The sequence below is a fragment of the Chionomys nivalis genome, chromosome 8 (genome assembly GCF_950005125.1).
Source record: "Chionomys nivalis chromosome 8, mChiNiv1.1, whole genome shotgun sequence".
Lineage (NCBI taxonomy): Eukaryota > Metazoa > Chordata > Mammalia > Rodentia > Cricetidae > Chionomys > Chionomys nivalis.
In genome coordinates, this window is record NC_080093.1 from 35,138,720 (window position 1) to 35,152,482 (window position 13,763).

A 13,763-nucleotide genomic window follows, 5' to 3' on the forward strand; every position below is an offset into this window, starting at 1 on the left:
CCTAGAGCTGGAGTTACAGGAAGTTGTAAGTCATCTCTCCAGTCTCCTTTTACAGTATAGTATTGCAGAAAATAAAAGATACAATGTCTAGGCATGGGGCTATGTAACTGCAATCCCCTTGCTTGGAAAACAGGAGGTTTAGGAATTCAAGACCAGTCTTGGCAAAGTTTGAAGCCAGCCTGGTCTAAATGGGACTTCAGTAGCCCCACCTCCCCAAAATGGAAAAAGAAAAATGAAAACTCAAGGAAAGGAAAGAAAAGTTAGATAAAAAGCACCTATGTAAGGGCCTGACACATAATCACTCAGTGGATAGTGCCTGTTTCTGTTGTGGTGTTGGTTCTGTGGGTCTCTGTCCATATTCACCTTGCAGTACTTAATAGAGATTGTAATGTGGGCTTCTCACAGATCTTGTTAATTATTTGGTGAGGAAATTAATAAGGCCATGAATAAATGATAGATAAAATATACTTGGAAAGTGATTTAAAAGTTTATATTTGAAATGCTGTATTTTCTTATGCGAAGTCTATGTATAATAATATTTTAAAGTTTAATTTAAAATTTGACCTTTATAATAAAAGGCTAATGTACCTTTACGATAAAAAAAAGTCATGGTTCAGTTAATGTAGTTATCATAATCAGAATTCAGCAATTTATTGGATGCAAGGTTGTTTATACAACAAGCTTCTGATTTAGTAGTAACATTTTGAAATATTTATTTTTTTTAACAGCAACAATTCATTGAATTGGATGAAAATAGACAGAGATTGTTACAGAAATGCAAGGAACTTATGAAGAGAGCTAGGCAAGTATGTAACCTGAGTGCAGACCAAGCCGTTCCCCAAGAATTTCAGACAGTAAGTATAAAAATATATAATGCTGCAGTTGCCGTAACACGGTAGTTTTAAGACATCCTACTCTAGGCATAGTAACGGGCTGTGAAAAACATGAAGTGTTATTTAAAAATACGCTTTCCCCCATTCTTCACTGATTATCATATACATTAAAGTAACTTTGCTTAACTTACTTCCTCGGATTTAGTCACCAATCTTTGCTTATTATTAAAAGTCTTAAAATAGGGGAATTTTCCTAACATTACAATATAACTTTCATTTTTACTATTAAAGGAGATCCTTTCGCCCTTGACTATTTTGAGAGGTAGTTGGCAGTATGAAATATTCATGGAAGCCAGTAATTTCTACTTGACAAACAGTAAATAAGGTGATAGTTAGAAAGACAGAGGCAAAATCAAAGTGTTTTCCTAGATGTCCTGGTGTTTGATTAGGGCACATCACATATTGAATCTTTAGGGCTGATAGTTGGTTTTGATTTTATGCTGATATGTCAGAGTCCAACTAAGCAATGCTGCCTTTCAGTTGACACTCCACCATTTATTCTGTCCCCTGTTCCTAAGTTCTATCTGACATTGAAGCCTTTTCTGTGTTCCTACCCAAACTAATACCAAAATAGTTAGAAATGCATTTTTAAATAGTACTTGGGTACTTTTTAAAATCTTAAATGTATCAACCTTCATAGATGAGGAAATGTCCACTAAGCATAGAAAAAGACTAAGATTATAGTTGTCAGATCCTGGAAGGTTTTGTTTTATGCTCTCAGACACAAAGCAAGTTGGGTTTGATAGGTACAGAGGAGTAAGAGTTCAACAAATATTTATAAAACTAACTGAGGAGTTTTTTAAAAAGCTAATGGAGAAGTTTGATTCTAAAGGTAATTATAGAACACATCAAAAATATGTTTTGTTTTAATAAAATCAGTGTGATATCTGTACTCTTAAGTTACAGTTTCTGTGTGCTGGGCATGGTGGCAGTTGTCTGTAATACCAGCACTTGTGAGGTGGCAGCAGGAAGATCCCAAATTCAAGGTCTACTTGGGCTACATATAGAACTAAATTCTGTCTCAACCCTGCCTCCCCACGTGTTATCTATTTTAAAGGGATAAAATTAGAAAATAATATATTTATTAAAGTATATTGATTGGCTGCTATGACCAAATATTAAGTAGGACAGACATGCTTCTTTCCTCGCTGAAACTTGAGTTCTGGTCTGGAAGATAGAATAAACCAAATAAAGGTGATAGATAAGTAGCAAGGATGGGTAGATGCTTAACAATGGTTCCTTTGAGATGATACTGTTTGAGGTACATGCTAGATGAAGAAAAGAAGTCAGGTCAGGTAGGGCTGTAAAGCAAGAATATCAAGCAGAGAAAACAGTTCTTACAAAGTCACTAAGGTGCAAATGTATTTGGCACATGTTAGAAGAAATCTTGGTGGGATTAAAAATTACATTCCTCAAATTGGTGTGGTAGCACACACCCTTAATCCCAGTACTGGGGAGACAGAAACAAGTTATCTCTGTGAGTTCAAGGCCAGCCTGTTCTACAAAGGGAGTTCCAGGACAGTCAGGACTGCTACAAAGAGAAAACCTAGCGATGGATGGATGGACGGACGGACGGATGGATGGATGGATGGATGAATAGATGAATAGACAGACAGACAGAATTTGCATTCCAACCTGCAGTGGTGTCACATGGATGGATGGACGGACGGACGGACGGACAGACAGATAGATACATAGATAGATACATAGAGAGAGAGAGAGAGAGAGAGAGAGAGAGAGAGAGAGAGAGAGAGAGAGAGAGAATTTGCATTCCAGCCCTGCAGTAGTGGCACATACCTTTAACTCTAGAATTTGGGTAGCAGAGGCAGACAGATCTCTGAGTTGTCTCCATAGTGAGTTCCAGGACAACCAGTTCTACACAAAGAAACCTGCTTCAAAAAATAAAAACCAAAAATTACATTCCAAGCAGAGAGGAAGGCACAAGCCAGATTAGTATGGCCTTATACAGTATACAGGAGTTTGGAAATGTTTTCTCCCTTTAGTGATTAGGTAAGTACTCCACCATTAATCTGTATCCCCAGCCCTGGGCTCTGTTCTCTTTGAGATAGAAGCCACTGGAGGGTTTAAACCCAAGGATGGTATTATTGAATTCAGTTTTTAGGTGAGTACGCCTAGCTGCTCTCTGAAGAATAGATCCATAAGAAAGGAAACAAGTAAACCACTTTGAGCATTATTATTTTGTGTGTAGTAGCACAAAGGGACAGAGGAGGGGGAACTTTTACTTTAGTGATGGATATGAGAGAGGTAAGAGAAAACTCCTAAATGTTTGCCTGAACAAGCTGAAGCTCTATACTGATGAGAAGTTGATTTGCTTATAATGGTGGGGAATGTGGATGAGGAGAAATTATGTTTCATTATCATAAGGTTAGTATGCCTGTTAGAGTCTGGTGAAGATGCCACCAAGTAAGTTTTGGACATAAGCTCACACCTCAACAGACAAATCAAAGATGTTGCACATGTACATGACAAATTCCTAGAGGCTCTTGTAGAGATTGGATGTATAACTCAACAAAACTTTTTTTTTAGGGCTCCAGATTCATTGCATACTTTTTACTGTAGGGCTCTACAGGTTGTGCTAGGCAAAATAGTGTACTGCATGCCAATCCTCGTAGGAAAGTGTCTATCCTAATGAGTCTCTGTGGCATAGATTCCGAAGATAGTCTTGATGAAACTCTGTCTCAGTGATTGAATTCTAAGGATGCTTTTTTAGGTCTTCATAAGTACAGTATAAAGTTCTAACTTCTTGCTCTCTTTCAATGCCCCACATATTCTGGACCCATTCTACCAATTCAGCAAGTACCCACCATTCCAAATGGACACAACTCCTCACCCCCCATGGTATGCAGTACTCATTCTTTTTTCCAAATTGTTTTCTCCTTTTTGCATTGCTTTTCCCTAGCCATTGCTTTGAGACCCAGAGATAAATTATAGACCTTTGAATTCTTTTAATTCTCATGTAGCATGAACTGACACTTCATTATTTTAAATTCCAAAGCCTATATCATATGTACTGCTTATTTTAGACTCAACATCAATACATTGCCTTAAGGTACTATCCAACATGTATACATTGTGTTTTCTTTTTAAAGTGTAAGCTTTTTAAAGGCAAAATACCCTGTTTTAGATTCCTTTGTATTATTGCTGTGTGCTGGCATGCTATTAATCAGACAGTAGATTTGTAGCAAATTACTTTCTCTTAACTAGTCTAATAAAACTTTTCATTATTCCATTTTTAATGATAGATTTTTTTTTCCTTTAGGCTTTTCAAGATCTTCCAAATACATTGGATGAAATTGATGCATTATTAACTGAAGAAAGATCAAGAGCTTCTTGCTTCACAGGACTGAATCCTACAGTATGCCTCTTTCTCCTTTTCCATCTTGTAGCTCTCACACTTCTACCTTCCCCAGTGCGCACATGTGCATGCATGCATGTGTGCATGCGCACGCACATAGACACATACACACACACAGCCCTCTCCAGTACTTGCCTCCCACACTGTACTGGAGCTCTGGGTAATAATAATCTAGACAGCAGGAACAATGCCTTAAATGCCAGATTCTGAATCTATTAGAATTTTAAATAGAGTCTTCCTAAGGAACACAGTGTTCTGTGCCTTTCTTTATAAAAAGAATAGTTGCGTTAACTTGAAATACAGCAGTGTGTATTTTTTTTCCAAAGACTAAAAAAAAGTAGCACTTTCAGTGCACAATAGCATAAATTAAGTGCATACAAACAATGCAGTGCAATTGGCATTTTTAGCTAATAGCTTAATTGATGCAAATTTTTATATAATTTATTCTTTGATAGATGTTTCTTACAGAGCTTTATTTTTTTCTGTCAGGTGGTTGAAGAATACTCAAGAAGAGAAACTGAAATACAGCAATTAACTGAAGAACTAAAGGGGAAGAAAGTCGAACTAGATGAATATAGGGAAAATATTTCACAGGTAATTTTTTATCCTTTTTCTTATATGTTTACCATTAATGGGATGAGCATATTAATTATACAAAACAAATATATTGCTTCTAAGAGAAAAAGTATTTTTATGACCAGATTGACTCTGTTATAAAAATTTGTTTTATGTAAAGTTTTACATCAGAATGGATAGTACTGCTTTCAATTTGTGATTTTTGTCTTTCATTTATAGGTGAAAGAAAGGTGGCTGAACCCCTTAAAGGAGCTAGTGGAAAAAATCAATGAGAAGTTCAGCAACTTTTTTAGTTCTATGCAGTGTGCTGGTGAAGTTGATCTTCATACAGAAAATGAGGTAACTGCATTGGGGGTGTATTTGTGTTTGTTTGGTTGGTTGGTTTTGATTTTTCGAGACAGGGTATCTCAGTAGCTATGGAGCCAGTCCTGAAACTTGCTCTGTAGACCCAGCTGGACTTGAACTCACAGAGTGCTGGGATTAAAGGCATGCGCCACCATTGCCAGACACAAAGGATGTATTTTATGACCAATAATTTTAATTATGTGCAAAGGGTACATGTAAATTTATTTACTTTGGAATTGTACATGAAAATTCTGATTACTGAAAAATTGTGAAAAGGAAGGAAAAGACTACCTTTGGATTTCTAACATGAAGTTTGCTTGGTTTGGGGGTGGGTATGGTGTTTTGTTAAGAGGTTAATGCCTCTCTTTGTTTTAGACTATCTAAATAATGATTATTCATCTGTGTTGAGTGAGTGCAATGCTTTAGTGTAACTAATGATTCAGTGGTAACTGCTCCACTTAAAAGCCATAAACAAATTAGCAAACACAACTGAAATGTAGTTTATATCAATGAGGTTGAGTTTGTTTTTTCGTTTTGGTGTGTGTGTGTGGTGTGTGTGTGTGTGTATTTGGTAGGGGTGATGTTTTCTAATTTTTTGAATCAGGGTCTCTTATAACCTTGACTGGCCTGGAACTTGCTATGTAGCCAAAGATGACATTAAATTCTGAACCTCTACCTCCCAATTAAGATGATAGACTTCCATTACCATGCTGAGTTTCCTTGGTTTCTTCTTTATCACAAATTTAGAAGGTAGTAGGAAATATGGTAATTTCTTGAACTACAACTCTATGTATTGCTATTTTGGATAAAACAAATTTTCCGTTAAGAAACTTTTGTGAAGAAGGGCTGGAGGTGCAGTGAAATGATGGTGCATGCTCAGCTACAGGAGGCCCTGGGTTCGTTTCCCAACACAAGAAACAGGTGAGGAAAGGAAGCAGAAATGACTGGTTTCTTGAAAATAATTGGGAAAGTGGAATGGATGGAAAGGAATATTGTGGAAAAAAAGGCAGGCCATCTTTTGATTTTTATTTAAAAGTTTTTGCTGCACTGGAGTCATTTTTGTATTCTCATTTTGCATGTATCAGAATGTTTCCAAGGTGAAATTTCTTTTGAATGAAAGTCAAGTTAATTAAGAATATTTTCATATCTTTAAAATTTTAGCAAGTGTGCATGTTTTCATTCTGTTGCATGTATAAATATAAAGAAAAATAGCATCATTTGCTCCTTTGAGGAGTTTGCCTCACAGCTCTCTCTGCTTCGTGTGAAGCATACATGTGAAATAGCATTTTGTTAAGTCCTAGGTTTGAGGTCTTAGTTCCTTCTGTAGTAGTTTACCACACAGTCCTTGCCTCACTGTAACTAAGAAATGTGTGTACAAAACTTAATTTCTGATATGCTTCCTTTGTGCTAGACACTTCTAAGTTTATCTTGCTTAATCTCTTATAACTATCCTATGAAGCAGGAATTTATATCCATCCTACTTAAAAAACAAGCTGAAACTTATCATTATTTTACTAAAGGTCACATTGCTTTCAGGTGGCAAAGAATCAAACACCTTATCTAATCCCAGGCAGAGCCTTAGCTCTTAGATAAATTTGATTACTGTGAACATCATCTTGCTCAAAGTAACAACGGAATCTTTATCAGTAGCTTGACTGTGTGGGGTATAAATGTGATCAAGTAAGCAAGGTGAAGCCTGTGTCACAGAAATACCATCCTGTATATCCTCTTGCATGGTTCCTCCTTTGTCTTGTCCTGTTTCTTCTCCACAGTCTCTGTTTTCAATGCACTGCTATAGAAAGGCTCTCCTCATGCCTTTCAGTGTGTTCCCCTGGACCTTCCCTCTTCTCAACTTTTCCCGTTATCTCCTTTCTATTTTAGCCTCCTTAGTAATGAGTTTAGAACTGACTTCTTTAACTGGAGCCTTGAATGAGAAAGAAGAAGCTAGAAAGGGAGAAAAAAGGATGATCAATTACAGGAGTCAAAAACAAAACTCCAGTAAATCAAAGCCTATGTAATCAAAAAGTGACATATTTAATAAACTCACTGTGGAATAAATATGGTTTAAAAGTAATCCTGAGGAATTGAAACTTTTACAAATTATTACAAATCTGTCTTTTTTGTTGTTTTTGTTTTGATTTTCAAGACAGAGTTTTTCTATAACAGCCCTAACTGTCCTGGAACTAGCTGTGTAGACCAGGCTGGCCTCGAACTCACTGAGATCTGCCTACCTCTGCCTCCCGAGTGCTGGAATTAAAGGCATCCGCCACCATGCCTGGCTCAGTTTTATCAATTGTTTACTTAGGAGGTTTGAAAGGAAAAAGTACTATTTGTAAAATTTTTAAAGCCTACTTGAATACTTTTGCATTTTTGCTTGAAGCTGTTTATAGTTTGTAAAAGGAAGCTCTTGCTTTCTCACAAGTCGGGAACTAGAATGTAGGACTTGTAGCAGCAGAGCCAGAGCAGAGTGCAAAATGGTGGCAAGGATCTTGGCTGCACTAGCTTATGGAAAGTATCTTCTGCTGTTTGAGAGAGTATTGATAGGAGTGCAGCCAAAACTATAACCAAAGGTGGCAGCATGCTTCCAGTAAGGTCTCAAGGAAAAGTATTGCCAACAGCAGTTGTAGCTATGGGATAAGAATCTATAGGAGAGGTGGAGAGATTCAGGCAGTTAGCATAAGAGTTGACATAAAGGCCTTCTCCCAGAATATGGAGGCACCACAAACAGGATTGTTTCTTAGTTAGAGGTGATGCCACATCTATAAAGAATGTGGGCTGAAATTACTGTTGGGGGGAATCACTGGTGATGTTCCATGAACCTGCCCGTTCCACTGATATTCTGAGCTACTTCATCCATAAATAACTGCCATGCCTCCTTTATAACTAACTGATGATATCCAAACTCAAATAATAAATAAATAAAACACTTTTTGTTCTTAAACCTCTATACCTAATACATACAATTTCAGAGATTTAGTATGAAAAATGTAAAATACTCATTGATAACATTTTATCTTGTGCTGTTTGAATATATTGGATTAAATTACACCATTGAAGGTTATTTTACCTATTTGTGTTTTATGCTTTAAAAATATGACTGCTGAATTGCCTATTTCTTGTAGTATGCCTCTCGTTTAGACACTTATCTAGAACATTTAACTAGCTAACTTTCAGCTAGTGTTAAATGCTTGCCTTTTAAGATAAATCTGAATCTGAATGACGTAGAGCTAAGAGAAGTAAATAAACCTTAGAGTGGTCTCAGAGATGGCAAAAGTTTATAGAACACCAAATACTTCCCTTTTTATAAAGTAAAATTTATATTTGTGAATGTGTGCACACACGTAGGCACTCAGCTATTAAAATTTTTAGATAGTAATTGCTTAATCTAAATTTGTTATTTTTATGATTGATATACTGTTATATTTTCAAATAATTGGTTGAAATAATCAGAAAACACTTATTTTTCAATTTTTTGTTTTACAGGAAGATTATGATAAATATGGAATCCGAATTAGAGTAAAATTTCGCAGTAGTACTCAGCTGCATGAATTAACTCCTCACCATCAAAGTGGAGGGGAAAGAAGTGTTTCTACCATGTTGTACTTGATGGCACTTCAGGAGCTTAATAGATGTCCATTCAGAGTAGTTGATGAAATCAATCAGGTATAATGATACCTTTGGGGGCAATATACTGCATCCTCTAATAGACACATATGTAATGATTATTGTCATTGTGGTGTTAGGGTATGGACCCAATCAATGAACGAAGAGTGTTTGAAATGGTTGTGAACACTGCCTGTAAAGAAAACACATCCCAGTACTTCTTCATCACACCAAAGGTGAGTAATGGGTAAACTCCCAAAAATCATGTGCTCACATGTCCCCTTTGGCCTAATTGTGGAGCATATTTGGGCCAAGTGTGTATTTAAACAGGATTACCCCCCAAAAAGGAGCTAAAACGGTTATAGCAGTCTTTACGTTCATAGAAGGGACACATTCTAATGACACACTTAATAAGAAACTTTATCTGAGGAAGTGGCAGAGGAGGCACTTCATTATGTTCTAGAATTAGATCTCCTTGCCTTTAATACTCATTCCCCTTCTAGAAAAGCTCCTCTTTTGCTAAAAGATGACTGGGAATGCAAACCCCAGAACTGTAGCCCTCTCTGTCACGTCATATAGTCTTTACTTCCCACTGCCACTACCCTAGCCCTAAAGAGTCTTAAGTACCCAGTCTTGTACTGACAGATCAGGTTTTATAAGCACATAATTATAATCATAGAGAATTTTCCATAATCTAGAGCTGTTGTAATAGGAAATATCCTTTTGTTAAATCTAATGATGTGGCTAAGTTATCAAATAAATGTACTCAAAGATGTGTTTATTACTAATCTACTTTTTCCTCTTATCAACTAAATATTTATAAATATCTCATTGGATGTCCCACCTAAATGTACAGTTTTGTACTTAATCATCTTTTATCGTCAGATCTGTGGACTAATCAGGTCTTGCCCCTATCCTTTTTTTTTTTTTTTTTTTTTTGGACTTTCGAGACAGGGTTTCTCCATAACTTTTTTGGTTCCTGTCCTGGAACTAGCCCCCTATTCTATTTTTTAACCAAACTCCTTGGCTTAGAAAGCAAACCTCCCCCACAGGTTTCACACTGCCAGTCTATCACAGTGCTTAGCCATAGAAGTTGTTGGAGAAGTGTTTTGTGTAGAAGTGAAAGAACACTCTTTTCCAAGATGTGCCTATGGTCCTTGTTGGTAGATGAATACAGAGGATTCCAACCAACTAGAATATTCCAGGTCAGGAATATTAGGCCAGGCTTCAATTATGCTTATTCTGGAAGCTGTCATAGTCTGACAAGTTGATGATGTAGTTAAACATATGTAAGATTGGAAACTGTCTTTCTCAGTATATAATGTAATTATGTGGCAATTTATTTCAATCCTTACAGCTTCTACAAAATCTTCCTTATTCTGAAAAAATGACAGTATTGTTTGTCTACAATGGTCCTCATATGTTGGAACCAAACCGATGGAATTTAAAGGCTTTTCAAAGGCGGCGGCGAAGGATTACCTTCACTCAACCATCTCAGTGAAAGGAAAGGGAGGGGATTTCAGAGGTTTTTCTTTTAACTGTTTATACGTGTGGCTCAAGTGAATAAAAATTAGCAGATTTATTGAAAAAGAAAGATTGGTTATTTTTGGAAACCTGCTTTTAAAAACAAATAGGTTGATGAAATGGAGACCACTGGGACTCTGGAACATTTTCTAGTGAAAATTAAGTCTTCGGTTTGGTTGAACTTGATTCCTTAATCCTCTGTCAGCACTGGATTGTGTCTGCTGCCCCCACCAGTGTGTGTGGTGGCTCCCATCTAATCCAGCACTTGGGAAGTGGAGGCAGGAAGACCATGAGTTTGAGGCAAATCTGGACTGCAAAGTGAGAGCCAAACCGTGTAGGCTGTAGAGTGAGATCATGTGTCATAACAAATGGTATTTCCTGTTGCAGACAGAGAGGTATGGCAGAATGGGGATTTCATTTACTAAGTGTGGTGACTCTGACAATTGATTGCAGAACTTCCTGACTTTTAGAGCTTAAAAGCAACTCAGAATTAGATATCCCACTCTTCCAGTGTTAATATTTCATTTTTAAAAACTGGTATGGGAATGTCTGCTTAATAGGTTTGTGGCAGATCTGTTCATTTCTTTGTATTAAAGGTTACCTTGTTTTCATAGAAAACATATTTATGGGCCTTTAATTTAGGCAACTTGATGTTATAGCTTTATTGGTATTCAAAGAATTGGGAAAACATACACATGGGGCTTCAAAATAGCAGCAGGCTTTGGAGACGTCACAAGGTAAAGAGGAGACATAATATGGCCCAAACACTGACAGAATGAAATCAGGTAACAAGAATTCAGACTAGCATTGTAAAGTACAAGTTTTATGCTGGAGTTTCTTGTTCTGTTCTATTTTGTTTTGTTTTTAAAGTCAAATATATTTTACATCTTAAATTTCTAAAAGAATTTTTATAATTACTTTTAATAAGGTTTTTCTTAAGATTTCATATACGAGGTTTTACAATTTGTATTTGAAATTTCTCAGTGCTATGTAAAGAGTGATGGCAAGGTATTGATTTGCTTAAAATCGTAATGTTTTTAGAATTTGTAGGTACTTCCTTACAGGATTGGTCAGACCTAGTATTTTAGAAAAATTTCATCTAAATTCTTTTCTTCCATCTTGAAAAAAATTAAATGAGAAAACCATTTCTTTTTCTTTGAGTATGCTAATTAACAGTGTCAAACACATTCTGATATTTTAAAAACTAAATATTGCAATAAAATAGAAATGTCTTTGAATAATAGACTGGCCCATATCTCTCCTGGTACTGACAAAACTATTTTTTGACGTGATAGCCTGAATAAACCAAATTTTGGGTTTGTGTACTATTGTAATGCCAATGAAAATTTACATTCTTATTACGTTAAAAAATAATGGAACATGAGCCTATGTCATTTCACTTAGACATTTTCTCTTTTAAAAGTTGTATTTCTTTATAAAACTTGAGAGCCCTCCCCTCTTAAACAAAGTCTCATACATGAATAGAAAGATATTTTATTAACATTTTTATCTGTATGAACAAGTCAAGAATTTTAAAGCTTGGTAGCATATTAGTGAAGAATATTACTAAGCATTTGTGTTGTTACTTGGTTTTCTGATATATCTTCACTAATATGTGCTTGATGTAGTTTGGTTTTATCATATCAGTGTAAAAACTGATTGAAGGATAGACATACTTAAAACTCACATCAGCAATTCCATTTTAGTTTACATATGCCAAAAGTTATTCCATTTTGTGTTTATGAGCATTCAGTGAGCAAAATTAATGTTCTGTTTTATATTGAACTTTGGGCTGGGAAGGATAAATTATGTATCATTTATATTAAAAATAGTCAAAAATAATGTCATATTTTCTGCAACTGTTGATTTTTTAAATTACATTCAAATTGTACAAATTCCAAGTAAAAGCTTGATTTGATAAATAAAATATTTAAAACCTGAAGGTTACAGATATTTTTAATGACTAAATCTTTACATTGGTTTGCCAAAGGACAGTCTCTGTTAGAAGGTCTCTCAGTTTAAAAAAAGGAAGAGGACTGGTGTTTTATTTTTTGTTTGTTCATTTTGTTTGTAAGATTATTATATGTGAATGATGATTTTGCCTGCATGTTTGTCTTTACGCCACATGAGTACCTGGTGCTTGCTAAGACGAGGGCATCAGATCTCCTGGGAGTGGAGTAAAAGAGTTGTGAGCTGCTACGTGGGTGCTGGGAATAGAAACTGGGTCTTCTGGAAGAGTGGTCAGTACTCTTAACCATGATCCATATCTTCAGCCCCAAAGAGAGGGTTCTTGCTGCTTTCCAATAGCTTTGGACATATCTGTAGCCTGTGAGGAGCATCTTATCATTTTCTGGCACGTCTAAGTGTAAGTGACTAAAACTATATTGTAAATACTACTTTGTTGGTAATAAATACGTATTTTCCCATATTTTGGTATAGGTTATTTAAGGAGATTTTTTTAATACTTTAAATTTTCATAAAAGTCGTTTTTTTCAGGATTACAAAAAAATTTTCAATGTCTATTCAAGTGTCTGCCATTTATGATACAATATTTAATAGACTATTTGTGTTCCAAAAGATAAAGATTTAGTCTTTTGTCCATTTGTAGTAGAATTAGAATCTAATATCAGTAAACACGTGAAAAGCTTGAAAGCATCCAAAGAAGATGAGTGAAAAGGCAAGTATAAATGTTAATGTTGAGACAGTAACTGCTAAAAACATGCACAATCAACAATGTCATCTTACTGTTTCTTACATTGAACTATTACTCAACACAACCTTTTAAAATGTATCTTGAATCAGATTCTTTACCATTTGCATTCAGCTATTTCCACACTAACAAGATGAGGGCGTCCCTAATTCATAGTTTTTAGATGAGAATCAGGTCTGTGAGGGAACCTAGCCTCATTGTTGGTGCTTTATAAATCTTTACTTCTGCTGTGAATGAAGTACTATGTCTGAATTGAAGGCAAGATTAACGTATAGGTTTTTCTATGTTACTGATAGTTAGTTGTTCACAGAATGCAGATAGTGATAGACTTCGCATAACAGATATTACTTTCATGAAATCTGAATGTGAGTTACAGTAGTTTGTCTTATTACTTCATAGCCAGCCATATATTTTAGGAAGACACATTACTGATAGAGTATGTGTACTTGGGAGATTTGACTGTTGACAATTTGAGGTTTTTAGTCCCCCTGGAACAATTGAAGGTTTGAATTTTCTTTTTTTTTTTTTTTTTCATTTTTCTCCTTCCTTTATTGTGGCAAATGTACATAATATAAATTGTACCATTTTAAAGTATACGGTTCAGTGGCATGAAATACATCTACAATGCTGTGTAATCATCATCCTTACACAAGAATCTTAACATGACACATTGCATCTATTCAGACTGACTTTCCATTTCCCTCTTTACCCCAGTCCATGGAAAACTCTTCTCATT

General features: G+C 35.6%; 1 protein-coding gene across 3 annotated transcripts in view; it reads left to right on the top strand.

Moving 5' to 3' along the window:
• Positions 1-12,388, top strand: part of Smc5 (structural maintenance of chromosomes 5) — a 74,875-nt gene extending 62,487 nt beyond the window's left edge. Inside the window, exons 18-25 of one of the 3 annotated variants that reach the window (XM_057777979.1) lie at positions 729-854; positions 3,708-3,752; positions 4,174-4,269; positions 4,759-4,863; positions 5,065-5,184; positions 8,674-8,853; positions 8,934-9,029; positions 10,151-12,388. In XM_057777979.1, the coding sequence (XP_057633962.1) occupies positions 729-854; positions 3,708-3,752; positions 4,174-4,269; positions 4,759-4,863; positions 5,065-5,184; positions 8,674-8,853; positions 8,934-9,029; positions 10,151-10,294 (912 nt within the window). In that variant the 3' untranslated portion in view covers positions 10,295-12,388. Of the gene's footprint in view, positions 1-728; positions 855-3,707; positions 3,753-4,173; positions 4,270-4,758; positions 4,864-5,064; positions 5,185-6,017; positions 6,112-8,673; positions 8,854-8,933; positions 9,030-10,150 lie in introns of those variants that run through there. The other 2 variants (XR_009057576.1, XM_057777980.1) reach the window with 2 other exon arrangements.
• Positions 12,389-13,763: the final 1,375 nt, after the last annotated feature.